This window comes from Stenella coeruleoalba (genome assembly GCF_951394435.1).
Source record: "Stenella coeruleoalba genome assembly, chromosome: X".
In the NCBI taxonomy this organism is placed as follows: Eukaryota; Metazoa; Chordata; class Mammalia; order Artiodactyla; family Delphinidae; genus Stenella; species Stenella coeruleoalba.
Window position 1 is genome coordinate 37,076,057 of NC_137152.1, and position 27,951 is coordinate 37,104,007.

Below are 27,951 nucleotides of genomic sequence, written 5' to 3' on the forward strand. Positions count from 1 at the left end.
CGGAATGGATGCTATGATGGCGGCCCTCATGGTGGAACGCCTCGGCGCAGCCATGTTCCTCTCTCGGCACCGCTGCTCATGGACAAAGTCTCTGCAGATCCATAACTGCACCTTGTTCAGAGTGAGTAGACCACAGTCACACAGCTCTTGTGTGATCGTGTGCGAAATTAACAGCCCCAGAAGGGGCAGGTTCAGAGGTGAGGACAGGAAACGGAAGTGGCCCTCAGAGGCTGTTTAAGTCTTGTTGGCGCGCGGCACTAAAGCGAGTGCACGAGGGTTTGTGGCGTGACAGTCATCAGTGATTTTGAGGTGATGGCTTTGTTGGCTTTTGGGAATGACAGTTTGTGGGGTCAGTTGGTGGGGAATTAAAAAGTCTGGTGAATGGGAGTGTATGCGGGTCAGGGAGGGATGGAGGCTTCTGAGGTAGTCAGTTTTTAGATTCCTTGCTGCATTTTGTTGTCAAGTCCTAATAGTGTGTGTGCGTTTAGATTTTTTCCTCAGTCTCCCCAGAGATTTGCTAATTTTATTAGCCTTTCCAAACAACCAACTTTTGGCTTTGTTGATCCTCTCTGATGTACCTTTGTTTTCTCTTTCCCTAATTCCTGCTATCTGTGCTATTTTCTCTAACTTCTTAAATTGGTTGTTAATTCATTAATGTTCAGCCTTTCTTTGTTAAAATGCATTTAAAAACATCAATTTCCCTTTAAGAGTCTCTTTAGTTGCGTTCCACAAAATGTTATATACACCATCTTATTATTGAGCTTTGTGTTTAATTTTTCTCTTTCATTTATTCTTTACATTACTATAATGTTTTGGGAGAGTTGACATTTTAATTAAATTTTTTATCCAGGGATATGGTATGTTTGTGTGACTATTTTATATTTGTCAATTTTTTTAACTTTTTAAATTTATAGGTGCAGCTCCTTAAAGAGTTTATTTTACATATTTTATATTTTTCTTGTTATCATTACTAACGGATTTTTTTCCCGTTTTCATTTGGTCATTATTATACAGGGAAAAAACTATCTGATCTTGTAATTTTATCTTGTATCCAGCCCCTTATCAAATTACCCTATGACTTCTGGTAGAGTCTGGGGTAGGTTTTCTATGTATAAAATCATATCACTGGCAAAGAAAGCTACATTTTCATTTCTTTGCAATATTTATTCTGATTATTTCGTCTTCTATTGTGTGATCTAGAGCCAGAAAAAACAATTTTGAGTTGTATCAGACATCCCTATCTTTTTACTAATTTTAATGGCAGTTGCTTCATCATTTTACTTTTTAGCATAGTATTTCAGGGATGTATTTTGTAAATGATTTTTGTGATATTTAAGTGATTTACTTCCTCCCTAATTTTAGTTTGAGTTTTTATTAGTAATGACTGCTGAATTGTGTCAAATGCTTTTTTGGTGTAAGTTAAAACCAGCATGTTTCCTCCACCCCCCTAATTTGTTGATTTAATCAATATTATTAATGTTGAATCATCTTCTGGAAAGAAGAGGCTCAGAGCTTCTCCGCAGAAGAATTTAAGAGGGATTTTTCACCCTAAAATGGTGAAATAATTAAAGTGGACAGAAGAGACCCCTTTCATTAAGATTACCAGGTTTCCAGGTTTTTTGCCGCCACAGTCACTCACCAGGACCCCATGGACAAGTCCTTCCCCTGCCTACCCCATGGGGCTTCAGCACCATTCACTGCCTCACTTCCACCTTCTCCCCAAACCCAGATCTGCCGTGAACCTGGAATTGAGGTATGAGCTGGTTGGCTAAAGTGTGGCACCCTCTGTGGAGCCACCCAAGAGTAACGGACTCTGAGTTCATTAATTTGACTCCAAATATCATGATTGTTTCCACAATCTACCCTCACTAATACTCAGAGTGGGAGTTGCTGAACTTTGTGGGGCGAATGTGGAATGACAGTGATGACGTGGATATGTCCTTTTAGGATTTGTTGGTGTCTCTGTGGAGCTGTTGAACTTTCCGCATATTGGAGGCTGCAGGATCTTCCATTTATTCTGACTGCAGCCCACGTACAAAGGCCTCTCCAGCTTTGGAAGGTGGGCTGGTACTCAGAGTCAACATGCCAGCTAATGGGAAATCACCCCAGAGGTTTCCTGCCCTGGTTCCAGGACAACCTGGCAGATCATTTGAGGTAAGTAAGAGGAGCCTACTTTTCCCCATTTTTTAATTTTTAAAAAAATTTTTAGACAAAAATTTGTATTTTTTAGACCAATTTTGATTTTTAGATAACTGTAAATTCAAATGCAATGTACTGATGTACTGTTTACCCAGTTTCCCCCATCATAGCATCTTGCAAAATCTTGGTATTGATACAGTATCACAACCAGGATATTGACATACAGAACATTTCCTTTACCACAAGGATCTCTCATATTGCCCTTTAATAGTCACACCCACTTCCCTCCTCCCCCTCTCCCTCCTTAACCCCTGGCAACCAATAATCTGTGCTCCAGTTCTATAATTTTGTTATTTCAAGAGTGTTATATATGTAGAATCATACAGTATGTAACCTTTTGGGACTGGCTTTTTTTACTCAGCATAATTCTCTGGAGATTCGTCCAGATTGTCGCATATATGAATAGTTTGTTCCTTTTTATTGCTGAATAGCATTCCATGGTATGGATTTACCACAGTTTGCTTAACCAGTCACTAGTTGAAGGACATCTTGGTTGTTTCCAGTTTTTGGCTGATATGAGTAAGGATGCTGTGATTGTGTAAGATTTTTGTATCGAAGGAATGCACGTGAGTGCAATTGCTGGATTGTATGCTAAGAGCATTAAAACAATTAAGTGACCTACTAATTTTTAGTAGTTATAGATTTACAGAATAATTGAGATGGTAGTATTAGTGTGGTGCATTTGTTACAATTAACCAATATTGATACATTATTATTAATTATAGTCAACAGTTTACAGTAAGGTTCACTCTTTGTGTTACACATTCTATGTGTTTTGACAAATACATAATGACATATATCCACCATTACAGTTCATACAGAACAGTTTCATCTGTGCTTTAGCTATTCATTCATCTTTCCTCTCCCCCTGCCTGAAACTCTGGCAACCACACTCTTTTACTGTCTCTATAGCTTTGCCGTTTCTAAAATGTCATATAGTTGGAATCATACAGTCTGTGGCCTTTTCAGATTGGCTTCTTTAACTCAGCAATTTGCATTCAAGTTTCCTCCATGTGTTTTCATGGCTTGATAGCTCATTTATTTTTATCACTGAATAATATTCCATTGTATGGATGTACCACAGGTTGCTTATCCATTCACCTATTGAAGGACACCTTGGTTGTTTCCAGTGTGGGGTGATTATGAATAAAGCTTCTATAAACATATATGTACAGGTTATGGTGTAGACATAAGTTTTCCATTCATTTGGGTAAATGACTAGGAGTGCAATTGTGGGTCACATGGTAAGACTTTGTAAGAAACTACCAAACTGTCTTCCACAGTTTTTCATCATTTTCATTCTCACCAGCAATGAACAAACATTCTTGTTGCTTCACATCTTTGTCAGGATTTAATACTGTCAGTTTTTTGGATTTTAACCATTCTAATAAGTGTGTAGTGGTATCTTACTGTTTTAATTTGAAATTCCATAATGAAAAATGATGTTGGACATGGTTTTACATGCTTATTTCCCATCCGTATATTTTCTTTGGTCAAGTGTCTATTCAGATCTTTTGCCCATTTTGTAATGGGTTGTTTGTTTTCTTATTGTTGATTTTTAAGAGTTCTTTGTATATTTTATTTTACTATTTAAAAATTTTTTAAAAAATATTATTTATTTATTTATTTATTTATTTATTGGCTGTGTTGGGTGGGTCTTAGTTGCGGCACGCGGGATCTTTCCTTGCAGTGCGTGGGTTCTCTGTTGGGGTGCACGGGCTTCCCTCTAGTTGTGGTGTGTGGGCTCCAGAGTGCATGGGCTCTGTAGTTGTGGCACACTGGCTCCAGAGTGCGTGGGCTCAGTAGTTGCAGCACGTGGGCTTAGTTGCCCTGCAGCATGTGGGATCTTAGTTCCCTGACCAGGGATCAAACTGGCGTGCCCCGAATTGCAAGATGGATTCTTAACCACTGGACCACGGGGGAAGTCCCTCTTTGTATATTTTTAAATACAAGTCATTTTATCAGTTATGTGTCGTGCAAGTATTTTCTCCTGTTCTGGGCTTGTCTCTTTATTCTCTTAACAGTGTCTTTCACAGAGCAGAATTTTAAAATTTTAATAAAGTCCAACTTGTCAGTTTTTCTTTCATGTAACGTAATTTTGGTGTTATATTTTAAAACACTGCCAAACCCAAAGTCACTTAGATTTTCTCCTGTTATTTGCAGAAGTTTTCTTTCTTTCTTTCTTTCTTTTTTGGCTGCGTCATGCAACTTGTGGGATTTCAGTTCCCTGACCAAGGATTGAACCTGGGCCATAGTAGTGAAAGTCTGGAATCCTAACCACTAGGCCACCAGGGAACTCCCTATTTGCAGAAGTTTTATATTTTTGCATTTTGCCTATAAGTCTAAGATCCATTTAGAGTTAATTTTTGTGAAAGTTGTCAGGACTGTGTCTAGATATTTTCTTTTTGCATATGGATAGCAAATTGTTTCAACACCATTTATTGAAAAGGCTGTCCTTTCTCCATTGAATCGCTTTTGTTCCTTTGTCAAAAATCAGTTGTCTCTATTTGTGTGGGTCTATTTTCTGGCTCTCTATTTGTTGCATTGATAAATTTGTCTATTTTTACCAATACCATACTTTTATTTATTTATTTATTTTTAAATTGAGGTATAATTGACTTACAATATTATATTAGTTTCAGATATACAACATAGTGATTCGATATTTGTATGTATTGTTAAATGATCACCATGATAAGTCTAGTTGACATCCATCACCATACATAGTTACAGAATTTTTTTTTCTTGTGATGAGAACTTTTAAGATTTACTCTCTTAGCAGCTTTCAGATATCCAATATAATATTATTAACTATAGTCACCATGCCTGTACATTACATCCCCATGACTTATTTACTTTTTAACTGGAAGTTTGTACCTTTTGACTCCCTTCACCCATTTTACCCTCTCCTCTCACCTCTGGCAACCGCCAATCTGTTCTCTATATCTATGAGTTTGGTTTTTTGTTTGTTTTGTTTTGTTTTAGATTCCACATATAAGTGAGATCATACACTATTTGTCTTTCTCTGTCTGATTTATTTCACTTAGCCTAATGTCCTCAGGGTCCATCCAAGTTGTTGTAAACAGCAGGATGTCTTTCTTACTCATGGCTGAATAATATTCCATTGTGTATGTGTGTATATCTATATCTATATTTATATCTATCTCACATTTTCTTTATCCGTTCATCCATTGGATGGACACTTAGGTTGCTTCCATATCTTGCCTGTTGTAAATAATGCTGCAATGAACATGGGAGTGCACATATCTTTTCAAGTTAGTATTTTCATTTTCTTCAGATAAATACTCAGAAGTAGAATTGCTGGATCATATGGTAGTTCTATTTTTAATTTTTTGAGGAACTTCCATACTGTTTTCCATAATGGCTGCACCAATTTGCATTCTCACCAACAGTGCACAAGGATTCTTTTTTCTCTATATCCTCACCAACAATTGTTACTTGTCATCCTTTTGATAATAGGCATTCTAACAGGTGTGAGGTGATAGCTCACTGTGGTTTTGATTCGCATTTCACTGATGATTAGTGATGTTGAGCATCTTTTCATGTACTATTGGCCATTGCTATGTCTTCTTTGGAGAAATGTCTATTCAGATCCTCTGTCCATTTTTAAATTGGATTGTTTTTTGCTATTGAGCTGTATGAGTTCTTTATATATTTTGGATATTAACCCCTTGTCAGATATATAATTTGCAAATATTTTCTCCCATTCAGTAGGTTACCTTTTCATTTTGTTGATGGTTTCCTTTGCTGTGCAGAACCATTTTAGTTTGATGTAGTCCCACTTGTTTATTTTTGCTTTTATTGCCTTTGCTTTTGGAGTCAGATCCAAAAAAATCATTGCTAAGACTGATGTCAAGGAACTTACTGCCCATGATTTCTATGAGTTTTATGGTTTCAGGTCTTACATTCAACTCTTTAATTCATTTTGAGTTAATTTTTTATATGGTGTAAGATAGTAATCCAGTTTCATTTTTTACATGTAGCTGTCCAGTTTTCCCAACACTATTTTTTGGAGATATTGTCCTTTTCCCATTGTATATTCTTGGATCCTTTGTCATAAATTAATTGACCATATATGCATGGGTTTATCCCTGGGCTCTTTATTCTGTTCTGTTGTTGTTTGTGTCTGTTTTTATGCCAGTACCATACTGGGTTTTTTTTCACTAAATTTATTTATTTAGTTTTATTTTTTTAATTGAAGTATAGTTGATTTAAAATGTTGTATTAGTTTCAGTGTACAGCACAGTGATTCAGGTATATATATATATATATATATATATATATATATATATATATAATTTTTTAGATTCTTTTCCCTTATAGGTTATTACAAAATATTGAGTATAGTTCCCTGTGCTATACAGTAGGTCCTTGTTGGTTATCTATTTTATGTAGATAGTAGTGTGTATATGTTAATCCCAAACTCCTAATTTATCCCTTCCCCCTTTCCCCTTTGGTAAAGGGGAGGTAACCATAAGTAACCATAAGGTAACCATAAGTTTGTTTTATGTGTCTGTGAGTCTGTTTCTGTTTTGTAAATAAGTTCATTTGTATCTGTCTGTTTTTGTTTTTTGGCTGCACCACCAGGCTTGCAGGATCTCAGTTCCCCCACCAGGGATTGAACCCAGGCCACGGCAGTGAAAGCACTGAATCCTAACCACTAGGCCACCAGGGAACTCCCTGTGTCTTTTTTTAGATTCCACATATAAGTGATATCATATGATATTTGTCTTTGTCTGGCTTACTTCACTTAGTGTTATAATCTCCAGGTCCATCTATGTTGCTGCAAATGGCATTATCTGATTCTTTTTTATGGCGAGTAATATTCCATTGTATATATATACCACATCTTCTTTATCCATTCTTCTGTCGATGGACATTTAGGTTGCTTCCATGTCTTGGCTATTGTAAATAGTGCTGCAGTGAACATTGGGGTGCATGTAACTTTTTGAGTTATAGTTTTCTCCCATACTGTTTTGATTACTGTAGCTTTGTAATATATAGTTGACCTTTGAACAACACAGGTTTGAACTGTGTGGATCCACTTATATGTGGATTATTTTCAATAGTAAATACTACAGTACTACACGATCTACAGTTGGTTGAATCTGTGGATACAGAGAAACTGGGGATAAGGGGGAACGAAGTATATGGTGGGCCAACTATAAGTTATACATGGACTTTCAACTGTGCAGAGGGTCAATGCCCCTAATCCCGCATTGTTCAAGGGTTTTAAATCAGATAGTGTAATGCCTCCAGCTTTGTTCTTCTTTCTCAAGATTGCTAGTGTGTTGCAGTATTTAACTTACTGCAAGAAGTGAACTTACTGCAAATAAGTAAACAACAATTTAACTTACTGCAACGTTTAGTTTTGTTAGGTTTATACTTAAGTGTTTCATACTTCTGAGTAATTATTAATGGTTTCATATTTTTTATTTTGGAGTCCACGTTTTCACTGCTAACATATAGAAAAACACTTGGTTTTTGTATGTTTTTCTATGCTTTCTGTGACCTTTTCATCTGGAAATAGGGACAGTTTAATTTCTTCCTTTGTATTCTGTATGCCTTTCATTTCCATTTCTTGCCTTATTGTAATGGTTAGAACTTCCAGCACTATGTTGAATAAGAGTCATGAGAATAGACATCCTTGCCTTGCTCTTGGTCTTCAGTCTTTTATCATGAAGTATAATGTTAGCTGTAGTTTTGTTTTATATGCTGTTTATCAAATTGAGGGTGTTCCTCTGTATTTCTCTTTCTATTCTGGTTTTTGCAGGAATGAGTGTTGGATTTTTTCAAGTGCTTTTTCTATATTGATTGATACAATCATGTGATTTTTAAAATCCTGTTAACATGGTGGAGTATATGGATTGATTTTTGAATATTGAACCTGCCTTACATCCCTGGAATAAACCCTAATTGGTCATGGTATATAATTCCTTTAATATATTAATGAATTATAGTTGCTAATATTTTGTCAAGAAATTTTGCCTCTATATTCATGAATGATATTGCTGTGTAGTTTTCTTTTTTATACTATATTCATCCAGTTTTGTAATCAGGGAATGTGTTAGTTTCATGTGGTTGCTGCAACAAATTACCACAAACTTGGTGGCTTAAAACAGCAGAAATTTATTCTCTCATAGTTCTAAAGGCCAGAAATCCAAAATAAGCATCACTGGGCCAAAATCAAGGTGTTGACAGGGCTTTACTCCCTGCAGAGGCTCTGGGGGAGAATCTGTTTCTTGCCTCTTCCAGCTTTTGGGGGCTGCAGCTATTCCTTGGATTGTGACTTCATCCCTTCATTCTTCATGGCCAGCATCTTCAAATATCTCTCTACTGTCTTCACATCACTGCCTCTGTGTGCATCAAATCTTCTTTTGCCTCCCTCTTGTAAGGATACATGTGATCACATTGAGAACCCACCTGGATAATACAAGATACTCTCCTTATCGGAAGATCCTTAATCACATCTGCAAAGACCTTTTTATTTTTGCCATGTAAGGTGATATTCATAGATTCCAAGGATTAGGATGTGGATATATTTGGGGAGCCCCTTTTCACCTATCCTAGGAAAATACTAGCTTCATAGAATGAGTTTGAAAGAATTACCTCCTCTTCTGTTTCCTGTAGGAGATTATGTAATTGTGTTAATTCTTCATTAAAAGTTTGGTAAAATTCTCCAGGGAAACCATCTGGCCAGAGATATCTTTCTTTGGGTGAGTTTTATTTTTTATTTTAAAAAACTTTTATTGGAGTATAGCTGATTTAAAATGTGTTAGTTTCTGCTGTACAGCAAAGTGAATCAGTTATACATATGTCCATTCTTTTTAGATTCTTTTATGAGTTTTAAATTATGGATAAATTTTCCTTAATAGTACAGGGCTACTTAAATTATCTATTTCATATTGGACGACTTGTGGTCGTTTGTGTTTTTTGAAGAATTGGTTCATTTCATCTAAGTTATAAGTGTAGAATTGTTCATAGTAATTTCTCTTTTGATGTCTGCTGGGTCTGTAGTGATATTCATTGTTTCATTCCTGATATTGGTAATTTGTGTCCTTTCTCTTTTTTTTTTTGTCAATCTTACTAAAAGTTTATCAATTTTATTGATATTTTCAAAGAACCAGCTCTTTGTTTAATTGACTTTTATCTATTGTTTTTCTGTTCAGCTTCATTAATTTCTCTTCTTTTCTATTACTTTCTTCCCTCTGTGTGCTCTGGGTTTATTTTGGTCTTTTTTTCTTTATTTTTAAATTGAAATATAATTGGCATATAACGTTATGTAAGTTTAAAGTGACAATGTGTTGGGAGTTCCCTGGTGGCCTAGTGGTTAGGATTCCAGGCTTTCACTGCTGCAGCCTGGGTTCAATCCGTGATGGGGGAGCTGAGATCCTGCAAGCTGTCCTGTGCAGCCAAAAAAAAAAAAAAAACCAAGTGACAATGTGTTGACGTGATACATTTATATACTGCAATACGATTACCCCTGTAGCATTAGCAAACACCTCAATCACATCACATAATTATCATTTCTTTTTTGTGGCAGTAACAGTTAAGATCTAGTCTCTTAGCAACTTTGTATAATACAGTATTGTTGGCTATAATCACTATTCTGTGCATTAGCTCTCTTGGACTTACTCATCTACTAGTTCCAAGTTTGTACTCTTAACTTATCCTCAATATGGTCTTTTTTTCTAGGTTTTTGGTGTGGGACCTTAAATCTTTGATTTGAGACTTTCCTCTTTCAAATGTATGCATTTAGTACTGTATATTTTCCTCTCAGCAATGCTTTAGATGTGTTCCACAAATTGTAAATATGTATTTTTTTCATTTTCATTCAGTTCATTGTATTTTTTGGATTTCCTTTAGACTTCCTCTTTGAACCATGGATTATTTAGAAGTGTATTGTTTCATTTCTAAGTGTATGGAAATTTTCTTGTTATCTTTCTGTTATTGATTTTTAGTTTGATTCCAGTGTAGTCAGAAAAAATGCCTTGTATAATTTCAATTCTTCTAAAATTGTTGGGGTTTGTTTTACGGCCCAATATATGCTATATGTTCCATGGACACTTGAAAGGAGTGTGTATTCTGCTGTTGTTGGGTGGTGTGTTCTGTAAGTGTCAGTTAGATCCTGTTGGGTCATTGTGTTGTTGAGAATGCTCATTTTCTGTTTAGCTGTTCTGTAAATTGTTGAGAGAAGGGGTGTTGAAGTTTCCAACTATAATTTGTCTACTTCTTTCAGTTTTATCAGCTTTTGCTTCTGTGTTTGCTGCATACACATTTAGAATTGCTTTGTTTTTCTTGATGGATTGACTTTTTTATCATTATATATCTCTGTGTCTGGTAATTTTTTTTCTAAATTCTAATTTATGTGATATTAATATAGCTACTCATGCTTCTAGCTTTATTGAGGTATAGTGGACAATACTTCTGCTTTCTTTTAATTAATGTTTGCATGATATATCTTTTTCCATACTTTTTCCTTCAACCTGCCTATATTGCTATATTTGAAGTGACTTTCTTTTAGATACTATACAGTTGAGTCATGTTTTTAATCCTTTCTATGAGTCTCTGTCTTTTATTTGGTGTAGTTAGCCCATTCACATTTAATGAAATTAATGATATGTTAGGCCTACATTTACTATTTTTCTTTTCTGTTTGTTCTCTCTGCTTTGTTTTCTGTTTTATTTTTCCCTGTCTTCCTATCAGTTTCTTGAGCATATTTTAGAATTCCATTTTGATTTACATATAGTGTTTTTGAGTGTATTTCTTTGTATAGTTCATTTAATGGTTGCTCTAGATATTACATTATATACACATAACTTATCATTGTCTATTGCTATCATCATTTTGCCAGTTTGAGTGAAATGTAGAAACCTTGCCTCCCTTTAATCCCCTTTGCAGTCTCCTGTTTATCATTGTCTTAAATATCTTGTCTACATACATTTAGAACCAGATCAAACAGTGTTAACATTTTTTCCTTTAATTGTCAAATGTAATTTAAAAACTCCAGAGGGGAAGGAAAGTCTATTGCACTTACCCACATTTTCATTTACTGTATTCTTTCTTACTTTGTGGTGTTCCAAGATTCTTTATTTTATCTTTCATTTTCTGTTTAGGGAATTTCCTTTAGCCATTCTTTTAAGGTAAGTCTGCTGGTGACAAATTCTATTAGTTTTCCTTGATTTGAGAATGTCTTTATTTCTCCTTCATTCCTGAAAGATATTTTCATTAGATATAGGATTCTGTCTTGACAGTTCTTTTCTTTCAGCACTTGAAAAATGTTATGCTACCTCCTATGGCATCTGTGGTTTCTGATGTGAAATCTGCTGTCATTCACATTGTTTTGTAAGGTGTTGTTTCTCTCTCATGGCTTTCAGTGCATATATTTTATTTTATTTTTTTAAAGATTTATTTATTTATTTTATTTATTTTTGGCTGTGTCGGGTCTTAGTTGCAGCACGTGGGATCTTCGTTGAGGCAAGTGCGATCTTTTGTTGTGGTGCGGAGGCTCTTCATTGTGGTGTGTGGGCTTCTCTCTAGCTGTGGCGTGTGGGTTTTCTCTTCTCTAGTTGTGGCACACAGGCTCCAGGGTGCGTGGGCCCTGTAGTTGTGGTGCACTGGTTCCAGAGCACATGGGCCCTGTAGTTTGTGGCATGCAGGCTCTAGCTGAGATGCACGAACTCAGTAGTTGTGGCATGCGGGCTTAGTTGCCCACAGCCTGTGGGATCTTAGTTTGCTGACTAGGGATCGAACCCACGTTCCCTGCATTGCAAGGTGGATTCTTTACCATTGGACCACCAGGGAAGTCCCTCAGTACATATATTTTAATATTTAGTTTTCAGAAGTTTAAGGATGTGTCTTGGTGTGGATTTCTTTGGTTTTATCCTATTTGGGGATTGCTCTGTTTCTTGAATCTGTAAATTTATGTCTTTTGCCAAATTGGGATGTTTTCAGCCATTATTTCTTCATGTACTTTTAAAGCCCCATCCTCTTTCTCCTTTCCTTTTTGTGTTCTGATAACATGAATGTTGGTTCTTTTGCTACAGTCCCACAGGTCCCTGAGGCAGTATTTTTCCAGTCAATTTTGTCTGGGTAATTTCTATTCTTCTGTGTTCCATTTCACTGAGTCTTTCCTCTGTCCCATCTGTTCTGTTGTTGAGGCCATCCATTGAGGTTTTTTGTGTGTTTTTTGTTTTTGATTTATTTTTTTGGCTGTGTTGGGTCTTTGTTACTGTGCATGGGCTTTCTCTAGTTGTGGCGAGCGGGGGCTACTCTTCGTTGCTGTGCGAGGGCTTCTCATTGCAATGGCTTCTCTTGCTGCAGAGCACAGGCTCTAGGCACACAGGCTTCAGTAGTTGTGGCATGTGGGCCTCAGTAATTGTGGCTTGCGGGCTCTAGAGCGCAGGCTCAGTAGTTGTGGTGCATGGGCTTAGTTGCTCCATGGCATGTGGGATCTTCCTGGACCAGGGCTGAAACCCGTGTCCCCTGCATTGGCAGGGGATTCTTAACCATTGCACCACCAGGGAAGCCCCCACCCATTGAGTTTTTAATTTTAGTTATTGTGTTTTTAGGTCTAAAATTTCCATTTGGGTCTTCTTTATATCTTCTGTTTTTTTCCTGAGACATGCTCACTGAAGCGTTTCTGTGATGACTGATTCAAAATCTTTGTTGGATAATTATCTCTGTTATGTCAGTCTTGATACCTATCGATTTTTTTTCATTCAGTTGAGATTTTTTCTGGTTCTTGATATGAGTGATTGTCAATTGAAACCTAGGCATTTTTGGTATTATGCTATGAGAATCTTGTTCTTATTTAAACCTGTTTTAGCTGGCTTCCTCTGACTTCACTCCAGCTGGGGAAGAGAGGGCGTCACCTCATCAGTACCAAGTGGCACTATATATATATGTGTGTGTGTGTGTGTGTGTATATATATATATATATATATACACACCACATCTTTTTTATCCATTCATCTGTTGATGGATACAAGATGCTTCTGTGTCTTGACTATTGTAAATAGTGCTGCTATGAACATTAGGATGCATGTATTTTTTTGAATTACAACTTTGTTTTGTATATGGTGTTCAGAGTTTTTAGTCATACTTAGCAGGAGGAATGGGGAGAAGTATATTTACTCTATTTTCCCAGAAGCAGAAATCAGCCTACTTCTTAAGAGAGAAAAAAAACACAAAGCTCATTTCCAGTTCAGATTAAAATTACAGAACTTTTACTTCTTTGCTATTATACTTACATATCTTTTTTTGGTGGAGGTGTTATAATGACATTAACACAATTACTTTCTTGGTTTGTCCTATAATATAACAAATAATGGCAAATGAAGTAAAACTAATAAAAATGGTTGCCTTTTCTAAAAAAAAGAAACATTGGGAGTGTTAGATATTTTTCCATGTCCAGAAATAATTTTCTACATAATTTTAGTGGTTACATAGCACTCCATCCTTTGAGCACTGGCAATGGTGGTAAGTTTTCATTATAATTGACAATTTGATGGTGAAACTCCTCGATTTGTTTCTTTACATACATCCATGATTATTTGTTAAAGATATTTTTTGGGAAATTGAATTTTTGTGTTACAGGAGAGGGTTCACTAAATTGTAAGGAATTCAGTGGATGACAGTGAAAAATCTTCCTCTTCACACTAAACAGTAATACTGTTTGGAGGCTGATGATTCTGGGCAATGCATGTCACTTTTTCCTGATCAGTGCTCTACCCCTCTGCAGCTCTTCCTTCCCAGATCTTCCAAAAAAGAGTTAGAGATGGCCACATCTCCAGCCAGTTTTTATTTGTTCATTTATTTACTTATTAATTTTGTTTTCCTGTGGTTTTTAGGGCGCTTCTAAGTATAAATAGACAAATATTAGGATAAAAGGAAGGGAAATAAAAAGAAGAGGATATCAAAACAAGTTTTAGAATGTAGCCATGTTGGTCAACAATCCTACACAATTAGAAACTTCGAAGTCTAGATTTATCTCTGGTATTCTGGGACGACATAACAGAGTTAGAAGTCCAATCAAACACATGAATTTCAACACCCCCACAGAGAAATCGATAATTCCTCTATAGTAAAGCTTTCCTGATACTCGAGAGTTAAGAAATCTTTTGATGGATCTTCATATGGATGATGGAAACAGTATCTTCAATTACAACTTTGTCATAAATGCTATTACAGGACTCCTATGGCTCTTTCTCTTTTTGAAAATATTTTTTTCATTCAGTAAGTAAGATTAAAACCTATAAGATTTTGCTTACAGTTAATGAGTGATAAGAGAAAGGGTGAACATTAATTATCCTCTGATTGGGTAATTAAAATGCATCTGACCCAAAGTCAAGTTACTCAGTGATATACCAGTTACTTTGTGTGGGCTTAAGAGTTTTTGACCAAAATACTTCTAAACAAAGCATGCCATCTGAGAGCATAGGGATACTGGGTACATAAAATACTACATAAGAAAGTTGATGGAAGGTAGTTGTGTCAGACCTTTAGATTCTTTTTTGAAAAAAATTGAAGTATAGTTGATTTACAATGTTGTGTTAGTTTCTGGTGTACAGCAAAGTGATTCGGTTATACATATATATATATATATGTATATATATGCTTTTTCATTATAGGCTACTACAAGATACTGAATATAGTTCCCTTTGCTATACAGTAGGACCTTATTTATCTATTTTATATATAAGACCTTTAGATTCTTTAGGCTTCTAACAGTTGGTTGCCATATGCAGGGACTTTGCAACCAGTTCATCGTTATTTTCTCTCTTGACTTTTCTGAGTTAGACAGTTTTAACCCACACCCACTAAGCAGGATTAAAGAGACACTTTAAAATAAAGATTAGTTGGAAAACATAAAGCAATCCTACATCCCAGTAGAATTTTAGTTGAATTAAATTGTAAGAGAAATGCAATGATTATTGCACGTATTGTTCTAGTCTCACTACATCTGTTGAGTAGAATTTGCATTCCAAGTGTTTTCATCTTTACCATCATTGAGTCCTTAATCTGTCTCCCTTCCTTTTTGAAGTCTTCCCCATGCTTTTCCGACACTCCTTTCTGGCTGGTTCTCTTTTTTTCTGAGTTGCTAGATGGTGCACAATTTGAGAGTTCTGATGATGTTGTTATCAAAGAAGTCTGTGCAGGAGGAGCATTACCAAATAAGAAATTGCTAATCAATGTCCAGATGACGTGGCATGGATAAAGTACCATCCCCAACAGTGTCCAAATGTCTCCACTGGAAGAGTGCACCATGGATGTAGTTGGTCTTTCTGCCTGTGCAGTAAACTGCCATGCTTTTTCTCAAGGAGCATCCAGAGGAAACTGATTTATAAAGGAAGAACCATCAAGAAGTCAGAATTGGGGCTTCCCTGGTGGCACAGTGGTTGAGAGTCTGCCTGCCGATGCAGGGGACACGGTTCATGCCCCAGTCCGAAGATCCCACATGCCGCGGAGCGGCTGGGCCCGTGAGCCATGGCCGCTGAGCCTGCGTGTCCGGAGCCTGTGCTCCGCAACGGGAGAGGCCACAACAGTGAGAGGCCTGCGTACTGCAAAAAAAAAAAAAAAAAAAAAAAAAGACAGAATTGAATTATTGCAACAATGTTTCTTTCTCTAGCATAAGATTCCCTCTTGAATTCCACTTTTGCCTGTTGTCAGCAACATTCCATTCATGATGCCCAAAGATATCAAGAGAGCTACCGCTTTTTGCAATTCAGACACAGCTTACTTTTTTTCAGGCCCTTATACAAATATGGCCTTCTTTTGGGTCATTTTATAGAGAGGAGCTAGCAATGTTTGCAGATGTGGACCATGCATCCTGAAAAATCCATGTAATCCAATCATGGGCTGTGTTTCTTCTTAGTACCAAAGGTAGGCAACAACACTTCATTTTTGTTGCCTGTGGAATGTCACATGTGGCTCCTGCCAAGGGTATTCCTAAGAATTTCACCATTTGAGTGGGCCCTTAGATTTTTGTTGGATTTATCAACTAGCTTCTGTTGATCATATGTGTCACTGTTGCATTTAAGTCAGTCCTTGTTCGATCTTCAGTTTCCAATATTATCATATCATCAATGTAGTATATTATTATACTTGGGACCTGCATTAAGTCTAAATCCCTTCTAACCAAATTATGACAGTTGAATTATGACAGCTGGTGAATTCAAATAACATTTTGACAGTACAGTAAATGTAAATTAGGATCCTTCCCACATGAAAGCAAACTGTAGTTGACTCTTCCTATATTGAGATAGGGAAAAAAGCATTTGCAGGATCAGTCACTGAGAACCAGTCTCCTTTAACTTCCTGTATTTTTCCACTGTTGAAACCATATCAGGAAGTACTGATGCTATTAGGTGATACTAATTTATTTAAGCCTTGATGATCTGCTGTTAGTCTCCCTGAGCCATCCGCCTTTTTCATGGACCACTCAGGGCTATTCTAAGAGAATTTGTTGGACCAGCACTCCAGCTTCTAACATGTCATTAATTAAAATGGTAACTTTTTTTGTCCACCACATTTTCTACACTGCTTCAAAATAACAACTTGTATGAGCTTAGGCAATTATAAAGATTCTCATTTATGATGTGCAATTAATACTGGCCAAGGGATGAACTTATACTCCTCTTGTTTTATAATACTACGTAGGAGAAGTATTCCCCAGTCAGACATAAATATCCATCTCAGGAATACATTTAGATGAAGGAGGTACAGTTCACATAAAGTCTATTCAAATATTCCCATTTTCATGCAGATTTTCACCTTAATTCCATCAACTGTTGCATCCCTATATCCTTTTAATCTAACTGTGGCCCCTGTTAGGACTTGACCAACAGATTTTGGAATCACAGTGCATTATTCTTCCATGTCAAAGAGTCCCAGAAAACTTTCTTCTCTGCCCTCTGGCCATTTACCCACATATGTGCATATGGCCTTTGGGTACTCAGCTGGGTGTTGAGCCTGGCTGAAGACTAAGATAAACCTTGAGTCCATACTGATAGTAAATGTATGAACGAGGGAGAAAGGAAAAGCCCTTCCTTAAGGTCTAGTGGCAACTAGTAATGTGGAAAGAATGATGGAGTTAGAAAAATAACCTTTTGCAACCATTCTAGTTGGTAATAATTAAGCCAAGCAAGAATCATTGGTGGATGCCAAAGCTATCGGATGAAAGTTTAATGAGGAACAATACATTTACGTAGTTTCAAGGTATGTTCCTACACATTGCTCATTAATTACATAGGGAAAATTTGTAACTTTGCAGTGGAGAAAACTGACGGACACTACCTTAACTAAATGATCAAAAACATAAAAATTTTAATTTGAAGAGTCCTCATAATCTCACCTTCTGGAGATAACCAGTCTTAACAGTTCAGTAACTATCCCTCAGGAATTCTGAAGTTTTTCTGGATATGACTGATTGATTGTTCCAGAGACATTTGTTGAGAAGAGTATCCTTTCCCCACTGAATATTCTTTTTTTTTAACATCTTTATTGGAGTGTAATTGCTTTACAATGTTGTGTTAGTTTCTCCTGTATAACAAAGTGAATCAGCAATACGTATACATATATCCCCATATCTCCTCCCTATTGCGTCTCTCTCCCACCTTCCCTATCCCACCCCTCTAGGTGGTGACAAAGCACTGAGCTGATCTCCTTGTGCTATGCATCTGCTTCCCACTAGCTATCTATTTTACATTTGGTAGTGTATATATGTCAATGCTGCTCTTTCACTTCATCCCAGCTTCCCCTTCCCCTCCCCCCGTGTCCTCAAGTCTATTCTCTACGTCTGTGTCTTTATTCCTGTCCTGCCCCTACGTTCATCAGAACCATTTATTTTTTTTTAGATTTCATATATATGTGTTAACATATGGTATTTGTTTTTCTCTTTTTGACTTACTTCACTCTGTATGACAGACTCTAGGTCCATCCACCTCCCTACAAATAACTCAATTTCGTTTCTTTTTATGGCTGAGTAATATTCCATTGTATATATGTGCCACATCTTCTTTATCCATTCATCTGTCGATGGACACTTAGTTGCTTCCATGTCCTGGCTTTTATAAATAGTGCTGCAATGAACATTGTGGTACATGACTCTTTTTGAATTATGGTTTTCTCAGGATATATGCCCAGTAGTGGGATTGCTGGGTCATATGCTTGTTCTATTTTTAGTTTTTTAAGGAACCTCCATAGTGGCTGTATCAATTTACATTCCCACCAACAGTGCAAGAGGGTTCCCTTTTCTCCACACCCTCTCCAGCATTTATTGTTTTTAGATCTTTTGATGATGGCCATTCTGACTGGTGTGAGGTGATACCTCATTGTAGTTTTGATTTGCATTTCTCTAATGATTAGTGATGCTGAGCATCCTTTCATGTGTTTGTTGGCCATCTGTGTGTCTTCTTTGGAGAAATGTCTATTTAGGTCTCCTGCCCATGTTTGGATTGGGTTGTTTGTTTTTTTGATATTGAGCTGCATGAGCTGTTTGTATATTTTGGAGATTAATCCTTTGTCAGTTACTTCGTTTGCAAATATTTTCTCCCATTCTGAGGGTTGTCTTTTGGTCTTGTTTATGGTTTCCTTTGCTGTGCAAAAGCTTTTAAGTTTGATTAGGTCCCATTTGTTTATTTTTGTTTTTATTTCCATTTCCCTAGGAGGTCCCCACTGAATATTCTTGACACCTTTGTCAGACATCAATTGATCATATATGTGTGAATCTATTTCTAAATTCTATTTTGTCTCATGGATATCTTTTTTTAAATATTTATTTATTTATTTTGGCTGCGCCAGCTCTTAGTTGTGGAACGCGGGATCTTCATTCTGGCATGCGGGATCTAGTTCCCCGACCAGGAATTGAACCTGGGCCCCCTGCATTGGGAGCGTGGAGTCTTACCCACTGGACCACCAGGGAAGTCCCTCTCATGTATATCTTTACAAAAATACTACACTGTTTTGAAAACTGTAGCTTTATAAGTCTTGAAATGAGGTAATGTAAGTCCTCTAACTTTTTTCTTGTTCAAAATTGCTCTGGCTAATCTAAGTCTTGTGGTTTTATTTCTATATTAATTTTAGAATCAGCTTGTCCATTTTTGGTTCTTAAATTTCTTTATTGATTGTGATCAATGTTGCTTGTAATATTTCAATTTTAAGGAACTTACCGAGATTGTTTTCTTTGTGCCCTAGTGTATGATCAAGTTTTGTGAATGTTCCATGTACACCTGAGAAAAAGTATATTCTGTATGATCTGGGTATAGTGTTTCTTTTGTTCTTTCCTTCTCTCTCCCTCTCTCCCTCCTTCCTTCCCCCGCCTTTCTCTCTCTCTTTAAAAGTCTCCCATTAGAGAAAGCTTTTATTTCTTCTTGTTTCTCTGTAGTTTTCAGCTTATGTAGGCTTTTGCTGTGTTACTTTGTGCATAGATATTTACAGATATCTTTATTGTTATATCTTCATTGTGAACAGGGCTTGTAACATTACGAAGTATCCCACTTTATCTTATATCCTTTTGGAATTCTACTCTGTCTGGTATCAGGATTTCAATCCCTGCTTTTATATTGTTTTCATTTGGTAAATCTTTGCCCATCGTTTTAACTTTAGCCTTTTTGAAAGACCATTTTAAGCATGTCTCTTGTATACAGCATTGTGTTGGGTTCTGCTTTACAAGGCAATGTGAAAACCTTTTTATTTTAATAGATGAAGTAAGCCTATTCACATTTATTTGTATTACTGTTTGGTAATATAAATAATACAAATATGTTCTCAGTTCTCTCATTTTATCTTATGATGTAATTACTGTGTGTATTTGTTATATTTACTGTGTTTCTTTTTCTATTGTTTCCTCTAAACTTTTTTTGGTAGTTAGGAAGACTTGTATTTTTATGCTGGTGGTTACCTTTGTGTTAATCCTTTTTATAGTACTCTTAGTCAACCCTTTTATCTTTCTTTTTATTTTCTTTTTATTTATTTATAAAATTGTATATATTTAAGGTGTACAGCATGATGATTTGATATACATATACATAGTGAAATGATTCCTACAGTTAAGCTAATTAACATATCATCTCCTTACATAGTTACCATTTTTTGTGTGTGATGAGTGCACCTGAAATTTACTCTCTTAGTATATTTCCGTTGTTCAATACAGTGTTAAGTATAGTCATCATGCTTGTATATTAGATCTCTAGACTTTATTCATCCTACATAAATGTAACTTTATACTCTTTGACCAACATCTCTCCTCATTTCCCCCATACCCTTGGTAACCACCATTCTACTCTTTGCTTCTGAGTTTGACTTTTTAATTTTTTTTTTAGATTCCACATATTAGTGAGATCATACAGTATTTGTCTTTCTGTCTGACTTATTTCACTTAGCATAATGTCCTCCAGGTTCATCCATGTTGTTGAAAATGGCAGGATTTCCTTCTTTCTCATGGATGAATACTACTCCACTCTATATATACTAGATCTTTTTTATCCATTCATCCACTAATGGACACTTAGGTTATTTCCATATATTGGCTATTGCAAATAATGTTGCAATGAACATGGGAGTGCAGATACCTATTTGGCATAGTGATTTCATTTCCTTTGGACATATACCCAGAAGCAGGACTGCAGGATCATACAGTAGTTCTAGTTTTAATTACTTGAGTAATCTTAACACTGTTTTCCATAATGGCTTTACCAATTTACCTTTTTTTTTTTTTTTCGGTAAGTGGGCCTCTCACTGTTGTGGCCTCTCCTATTGCGGAGCACAGGCTCCGGACGCGGAGGCTCACGGGCCTAGTTGCTCCACGGCATGTGGAATCTTCCTGGACCGGGGTACGAACCCGTGTCCCCTGCATCAGCAGGCGGACTCTCAACCACTGCACCACCAGGGAAGCCCCAATTTACCTTTTTTAAATTAATCTTTTACCATCTAATTTGTCTCTCCTCTGTTACCTATGCAGCAGTAAATGATCTTATTCAGTTTCCCCCTTTCTTTCTCTTCTCCTCCCATATTTTAGTTGTATTTTTTCTACTTTGTCAGAACACTTAATGTGTATACATTATCCTTCAACCCATGACCCCAGCCTTATTTTAGTCTTATCTTTACCGTTAAATATATGAAATGCTTACTGTCAGTCCTTTTGCCAGAATTTTCCCATTCATTGTTTTTGGTTGAAGCTCATTGTTTACTATAGTGCTATCCAGTAACACTTCTTTCAGTGATGGGAATATTCTGTATCTGTGCTGTCCAGTACTGTCCAGTACTGTAACCAGCCACATGTGGCTACTGAGCACTGGAAATGTGCTTTAGTGTGACTGAGGAACTGAATTTTTAATTTTATTCCATTTTAATTCATCAAAATTTAAACTCAAATAGCCACATGTGGTTAGTGGCTACCATATTAAGCAGTGAAGCTCTAGCAAATTCCTTAGGAAGGGCACACATATTCTGGCCTATTCAAAACTTTTTCTGATGGCCTTGATACTTGAAGGGTATCTTGGCTGGATATAGTTTCCTTTATTTGTACTTTCTTTCCTTAATTTTCTTGAATGTGCTGTTCTACTATTGCCTTGCTTTCTGTGTTGTTTTTGAGAAATGGATGCTGATCTAATTCTTTTGCTTGGAGGCCCTGAGGAATATTTTTCTTTGCCTTTAAATTCTAATAGTTTTAATTAGGATATATCTCAGAGTTGATTGCTCCAAGTCAATTTTCCTTGGTACCCAGTGGGCCCTTTGATTGTGTTGAGGTTTGTTTTATGATCCAGGATATGGTCTAGCTTGGTGAATATTCCATGTATACTTGAAGAAACAGTTAATCTCAGTTTTTGAGTGAAATGTTCTACAATTCCTTGGATGATTGGTGGTGTTCAGTTTTTCTGTATCTTTGTTGATTTTCACTCATCACTAAGAGAGGTGATGAAAGTTGGCAGCCATATTTGTGGATTGTCCCATTTCTTCTTTCAGTTTTGCTTCATGTATTTTGAAGCTATATTGTTAGGGCGATCACCCCCGCACCCCTGTTCCCAGGGCTTCCCCATCTTGGTCCTCTAGCTGGACAGTTGGGGCTTTCATCTCCATCCTGGCACTCACTTTCTGCAACTAGGTTTGCCCTTGAGGCCAAGTGGTGAGAGGTTAGAAGAAAGGCAATGGAGATCCTTCCCATACTCTTCAGACCACTATTCCTCTGGCCAAAGAAGAGGATTCCTCTCCTTTAGAGTTTGAGGAGCCTGCTGCTGCAAGGTTACATCTTTGGCACTGGGATTTACTTTGGGGCAGGACTGCATGAGAAAGAAAAGAGGCTTTCTCTCATTTTCTCTGTCCCACAAGAGCCCCTCCCACCCCCTTTCAGTCTTCATGTCATATTGGTGTACCTGCTGACTCTGTATTTGATGCCTCTCTCAAGCTCTGTGTTCTCTTAGCCACCCAGTTTATTCTGGTGGCTTCAGCTAGTGCTGAAATGCTACTGCCTCTCAATCCTTCGTCTATCCTAGCCTCCTCTCACAGATCCAGCATCATATATGCACCTTCCAGCTGGACGTCTCTATCAGTATGTGACATAAACACTCCAGCTCAGGTCCAAGATCTATCTCAATTTCCCCTTCTGCCAACCCACTGTCTTTCCTGTTTTGCTAATCTCAATATGTGGCACCAGCCTCAACCCAGCTGTTCATCAACCCAGCTGTTCACTCTCAAGGGAGAGTAATATTCTCTCCCTTTGTCCTACTTGACAATACTTCTGTATAACTTATAAATCTAACTATATTGTGGGAAGGTCAGAAAATATTCTGATCATATAAAGAGTCAAGTATTTTGGAGACTGATGATAGATAGAAAAAAAAAGGTGAAAATCCCTCCACTGTCTGCCCCTGAATATCTCTATAGCCCTTTATCTCATCACTGCCCAAAGCACTGTTTTCCTATCATACTGTGCTATTTATAGTTCTCTAACTCACCATGTGTGTTTCATGTCTTCCTGCTTTTTCTCATACTACTGCCCCATATTCGTGAGGGAGGTTATATTCTTGTTTAAGGATTCAAAGCTCTACCTCCCCAATAACACAAGTTGGAAACTTATTCCATCCCTTGTGAAAGCCCATTGCACCCTGTACACATGTCCAGCATAGCTCCTATAACATCTCATTGCAGGTGTGTGTTCACATTTAGGCATACCTCCGGAATATTGGAGGTTTGGTTCCAGACCACTGCAATAAAGAAAATATCGCAATAAAGTGAGACACATGAATTTTTTGGTTTCCCTGTGCATATAAAAGTTACATTGACATTATACTGTAGTCTATTAAGTGTGCAATAACATTATGTTTAAAAAAACCAATGTACATACGTTAATTAAAAATTACTTTGTTGCTTAAAAATGCTAACCATCGGGCTTCCCTGGTGGTGCAGTTGTTGAGAATCCGCCTGCTGATGCAGGGGACACGGGTTCGTGCCCTGGTCTGGGAGGATCCCACATGCCACGGAGTGGCTGGGCCCATGGGCCATGGCCGCTGAGCCTGCACGTCCGGAGCCTGTGCTCCGCAACGGGAGAGGCCACAACAGTGAGAGGCCCGCGTACCAGAAAAAAAAAAATTGCTAACCATCATCTGACAATTGCAGGGTTGCCACAAACCTTCAATTTGTAAAAAACGTGATATCTGTGAAGCACAATAAAGTGAAGCGTAGTAAAACACGGCATGCCTGTGCAAGTCTCCTTATTGGGGTACGAGCTCCTTGAGAGCAGGCACTCTATCTTTGTTTCCCCAGCAATTGGGACAGGTCCAGGCACAGAGTGTTAACTCAGTAGTCAGTGGTCTTTTCTCCATGAATTGAAAAATTAATACACTAGCAGGACTGTTCTGTGTTTTCCTCCCCCAAAGTATAGTATCAAGCAAGAAAGGGTCAGGTTTCCAGTGCCAGCTAAAAATTGTCACTTGCTATCTGCCCCTACAAGGATGAAGTCACTAGCCACTGCAGTCACTGACCTTCAACATACCCTGAAAGGAATTCAGGGTGGAGATCAGGAATGAGACACTCTGTGCTCTGGGAAAAACTGGCAGAGCAGGCCTTCAGATAGTTAGATATTTTCAGGAGAAAATTTTCTGAACTCAATTTCTTGCATCTTCTCGTATCTAGCAAAGCACTAAAACCATTAACGGAGACATCTGCTCCTTCTGACTAGCAGCAACCTTCTACCAAGATGTGTGCTTAATTGCATGTACCCCCTTCACCAAAATCACATATATACTGACCTCCCCCCTTGCCTCTTCAGAGCAGTTCCTCAGAGCTATCTGAGAGGCTGTCTCCTGAGCTATAGTCCTCATTTTGCCCCAAATAAAACTTAACTCACAACTCTCACATTGTGCTTTTTTTTTCCAATTGACACCAGTGTAGCTTTTTCTAGTCAACTGTCAAAAGTGCTCTATTAAAAAAAAAAAAGTGCTCTATTGAAAGAATTAGTTCCCACACATCTTTTCCATGTGTCCCATTCTGATCATTGCAGATTGTTGTTACAGGGATCTGTGTCATTTGAAGACGTGGCTGTGGATTTTACCCGACAGGAGTGGTACAGACTGGACCCTGCCCAGAGGACCATGCACAAGGATGTGATGCTGGAGAACTACAGCAACCTGGCGTCTGTGGGTGAGGATTATTGTCCATGTAACTCCTGGTAGCATGTGTTTCCTTTCTTGGTTGCTGTAACCTGGGCAGCCTTTGCAGAGTTCAGTGATACTTTAGTTCTAGATTCAAGGGGTCACAGATGATTTATCAGTTTGGGGCACCAGGAAGAGTGTGTGTGTTCTCACTTCCCCCAATGAAAGGTTTCAATGGGCACCCTTCCTTGTGCAGCTCATGAAGATGCACTTTTCTCCTCCATCAGAGGCCCTAAAGCTCAGACAACTTGGCCCACGTCCTGTGCCATTTCCCATTAACAGGCCTCTGCGTGGCCAAACCAGAGATGATCTTCAAGTTGGAGCGAGGGGAAGAACTGTGGATATTAGAGGAGGAATCCTCAGGCCATGGTTACCCAGGTGAGTGAGCAAGAACTAGACATATGGAAAATAGGGAAAATAAGAGCTCAGGAATTCAGGTCAAAGGTTAAGTTTGGGCAGTGTTTTTCAGGAATCTCTTTTCAGAGGCCCTTGCTCTTTGAAAATGACCAGAGGACAAAGGTCTACATGCTTTAGATACCTAAATCCTACATCCCAATATCATGCTCACACTTAAGTGCTCTCTCCTATTTTATCTCAATTTTTGTAGTCATTTACCACTCTTATCTTTCCCTGCCTGCCTCAGCTTAGACATTTATTCTTAGCTAGTCTGTCTCTCTTTAGTATTCTCAATTGCCTTCCTTCCCTCCATTGCCTTGGATGCCTTCTGTTGTCAAGCAATCATTCATACATTCATTTAGTCATCTACCAAATCCTAAATGAGGTCAACTATATGCTGGTCACATTCTAGGTGTGGGGATCCAGTAGTGAATAAAGTAATATCTCTGTTCTCCTGGAGCTTGCAGTCTAATGAGGGAAAGAGACCAGAAACAAACAAATACATGGTGTTTGGTGGTGAAAAGAAAATCAACTCAAGATAAGAAGGACAGACAGTGATGGAGTTTATGCTTTTGGGGAATGTGGTCAGAGAAGACTCTTTGGGGAAGTTAACATTAGTGCACCAACATCAGTGAAGTGAGAGAGACAGAGCCATGTGGAATTTTAGTATTCTGAGCAGAGAGAACAGTAAGTGCCAAGCCTAGTCTGAGCAATATATCATAGGAACAGCAAAGATGCTGGTGTGGCTTAATGGTGGGTGGTGAGAGTGTTAAGAGGTGATATCAGAGAGTTAGCCGGGGGCTAAGTTATGTAGAATTTTTATAGGCTTTGTTAAGCATTTTAATTTTACACTGTGACAAGGGAAAGCCTATGTTGGTTTTGAGTGAGAGAGATATGATCTGATTTGTTTTTAAAGGCTCTCTGTCACTGCTGTGTGCCAACAATTCTGTTGGGGGTAATGCCCTCAGTCATGATAATGACCTTCAGCATCAGAAGCTTCAAACTTTGGATCAAACTGTTGAATATGGGAAAGCCTTCTACAAGAGAACAGCCTTTGTTGGACATAAAAGAACACACACAGGAGAGAAAAACTTTGAATGTCATGAATGTGGGAAAACTTACTGCAGGAAATCAAATCTTATTGAACATCTGAGAATACACACAGGCGAGAGACCCTATAAATGTGGTGAATGTGCAAAAACCTTTAGTGCAAGATCATACCTCATTGCTCATCAGAAAACTCACACAGGGGAGAAGCCCTTTGAATGTAATGAATGTGGAAAATCTTTTGGCAGGAAGTCACAACTCATTCTACATCGGAGAACACACACAGGAGAGAGACCCTATGAATGCACTGAGTGTGGGAAAACCTTTTCTGAGAAGGCAACCCTCATGATTCATCAGAGAACTCACACAGGGGAGAAACCCTATGAATGTGGCGAATGTGGGAAAACATTTCGTGTTAAGATATCCCTTACTCAACACCAGAGAACTCACACAGGGGAGAAACCCTATGAATGTGGTAATTGTGGGAAAAACTTTCGTGCAAAAAAATCCCTAAACCAACATCAAAGAATTCACACAGGCGAGAAACCCTATAAATGTGGTGAATGTGGAAAATTCTTCAGAATGAAGATGACTCTCAATAATCACCAGAGAACTCATACAGGTGAAAAACCCTATCAGTGTAACGAATGTGGGAAATCTTTCAGGGTGCACTCATCTCTTGGAATACATCAGCGAATTCACACAGGAGAGAAACCTTATGAATGTAATAAATGTGGTAATGCCTTCTATGTCAAAGCACGCCTCATTGAACATCAGAGAATGCATTCAGGAGAGAAACCCTATGAATGTAGTGAATGTGGAAAAATCTTCAGTATGAAGAAGTCCCTGTGTCAACATCGGAGAACTCATGTAGGAGAGAAACTTTATGAATGAAGTGAATGCAGGAATGCCTTCTATGTGCAAGTATGCCTCATTGACACAGGAGAGAGACCCTTTGAATGTCAAGGATGTGGGAAAGCCTTCTGCCAGAAAGCACATCTCAGAGAACATCAGAGAACTCACTTAGGCCAGCCCTTGCCTTGTACTATGGAGAAAGCTTCTCTAAGAAGATTCCCCTCACCATTTGACCAAACTCTTTGGGCCATCTGATTACTGGTGCACACAGAGTGCACTTGTAACAATTTGGCTCTTATGTTGGTGTGAAAATTGTCCTGATCGCCTTAGGGAGTGGCTCATTGTTGTTTTCATTTCATTTGGATTTCCCTAATTAGTGGTGAGGTTGAACATTGGCTTACCTGTTGACTGGCCATTTGTTTTATTTCGTCTGTGCAATGACTGTTCATATCCTTTGCTCATTGTTTTCTAATGGGCTGTTTATCTTTTACTTCTTGGTTTAAATGTTGTTTTTCTTGTTTTTTTTTAATATGTGAAAATATAAAAATCCTTTTTCAGTCATGTGTGTTGCAAATATCTCCTCTCAGACTGTGACTGGTTATTTAATTTTTTTAACTCTTTTCTTCTGCTGAAGTTTTATGTTTTCATATTATTGGTTTCAAGGTGATAATATTCTCCTATACTTTCCTCTAAAGTGAAGGTTTCACTTTCAACATTTAGAATTTTAATCTACCCTAAATTTTTTCTTTGTAGTATGAAGTCTACAATATATAATGCTGTATTT

At 37.6% G+C, this 27,951-nt stretch overlaps 1 protein-coding gene across 3 annotated transcripts; it reads left to right on the forward strand.

Moving 5' to 3' along the window:
• On the forward strand, positions 1-27,827 carry ZNF157 (zinc finger protein 157). 3 transcript variants are annotated; one of them, XM_079910788.1, is made up of 5 exons: positions 1-121; positions 1,948-2,154; positions 24,732-24,858; positions 25,152-25,247; positions 26,182-27,827. In XM_079910788.1, the coding sequence occupies exons 2-5, from the start codon at positions 2,083-2,085 to the stop codon at positions 27,204-27,206; spliced, it is 1,320 nt and encodes a 439-aa protein (XP_079766914.1). In that variant the 5' UTR covers positions 1-121; positions 1,948-2,082; the 3' UTR covers positions 27,207-27,827. The 3 variants fall into 3 exon arrangements, with proteins under 3 accessions (XP_079766914.1, XP_079766913.1, XP_079766915.1); XM_079910787.1 differs by lacking the exon at positions 1-121 and adding an exon at positions 138-309; XM_079910789.1 differs by lacking the exons at positions 1-121; positions 1,948-2,154 and having other exon boundaries at positions 24,785-24,858; positions 25,097-25,247.
• Positions 27,828-27,951: the final 124 nt, after the last annotated feature.

Bases quoted from the DNA above. Each gene is read 5' to 3' on its own strand.
- ZNF157 (XM_079910788.1), top strand. From the start codon at position 2,083: ATGCCAGCTAATGGGAAATCACCCCAGAGGTTTCCTGCCCTGGTTCCA. The intron at 2,155-24,731 runs GTAAGTAAGAGG...TTGTTGTTACAG, and splicing joins AACCTGGCAGATCATTTGAG to GGATCTGTGTCATTTGAAGA. The intron at 24,859-25,151 runs GTGAGGATTATT...TCCCATTAACAG, and splicing joins CAGCAACCTGGCGTCTGTGG to GCCTCTGCGTGGCCAAACCA.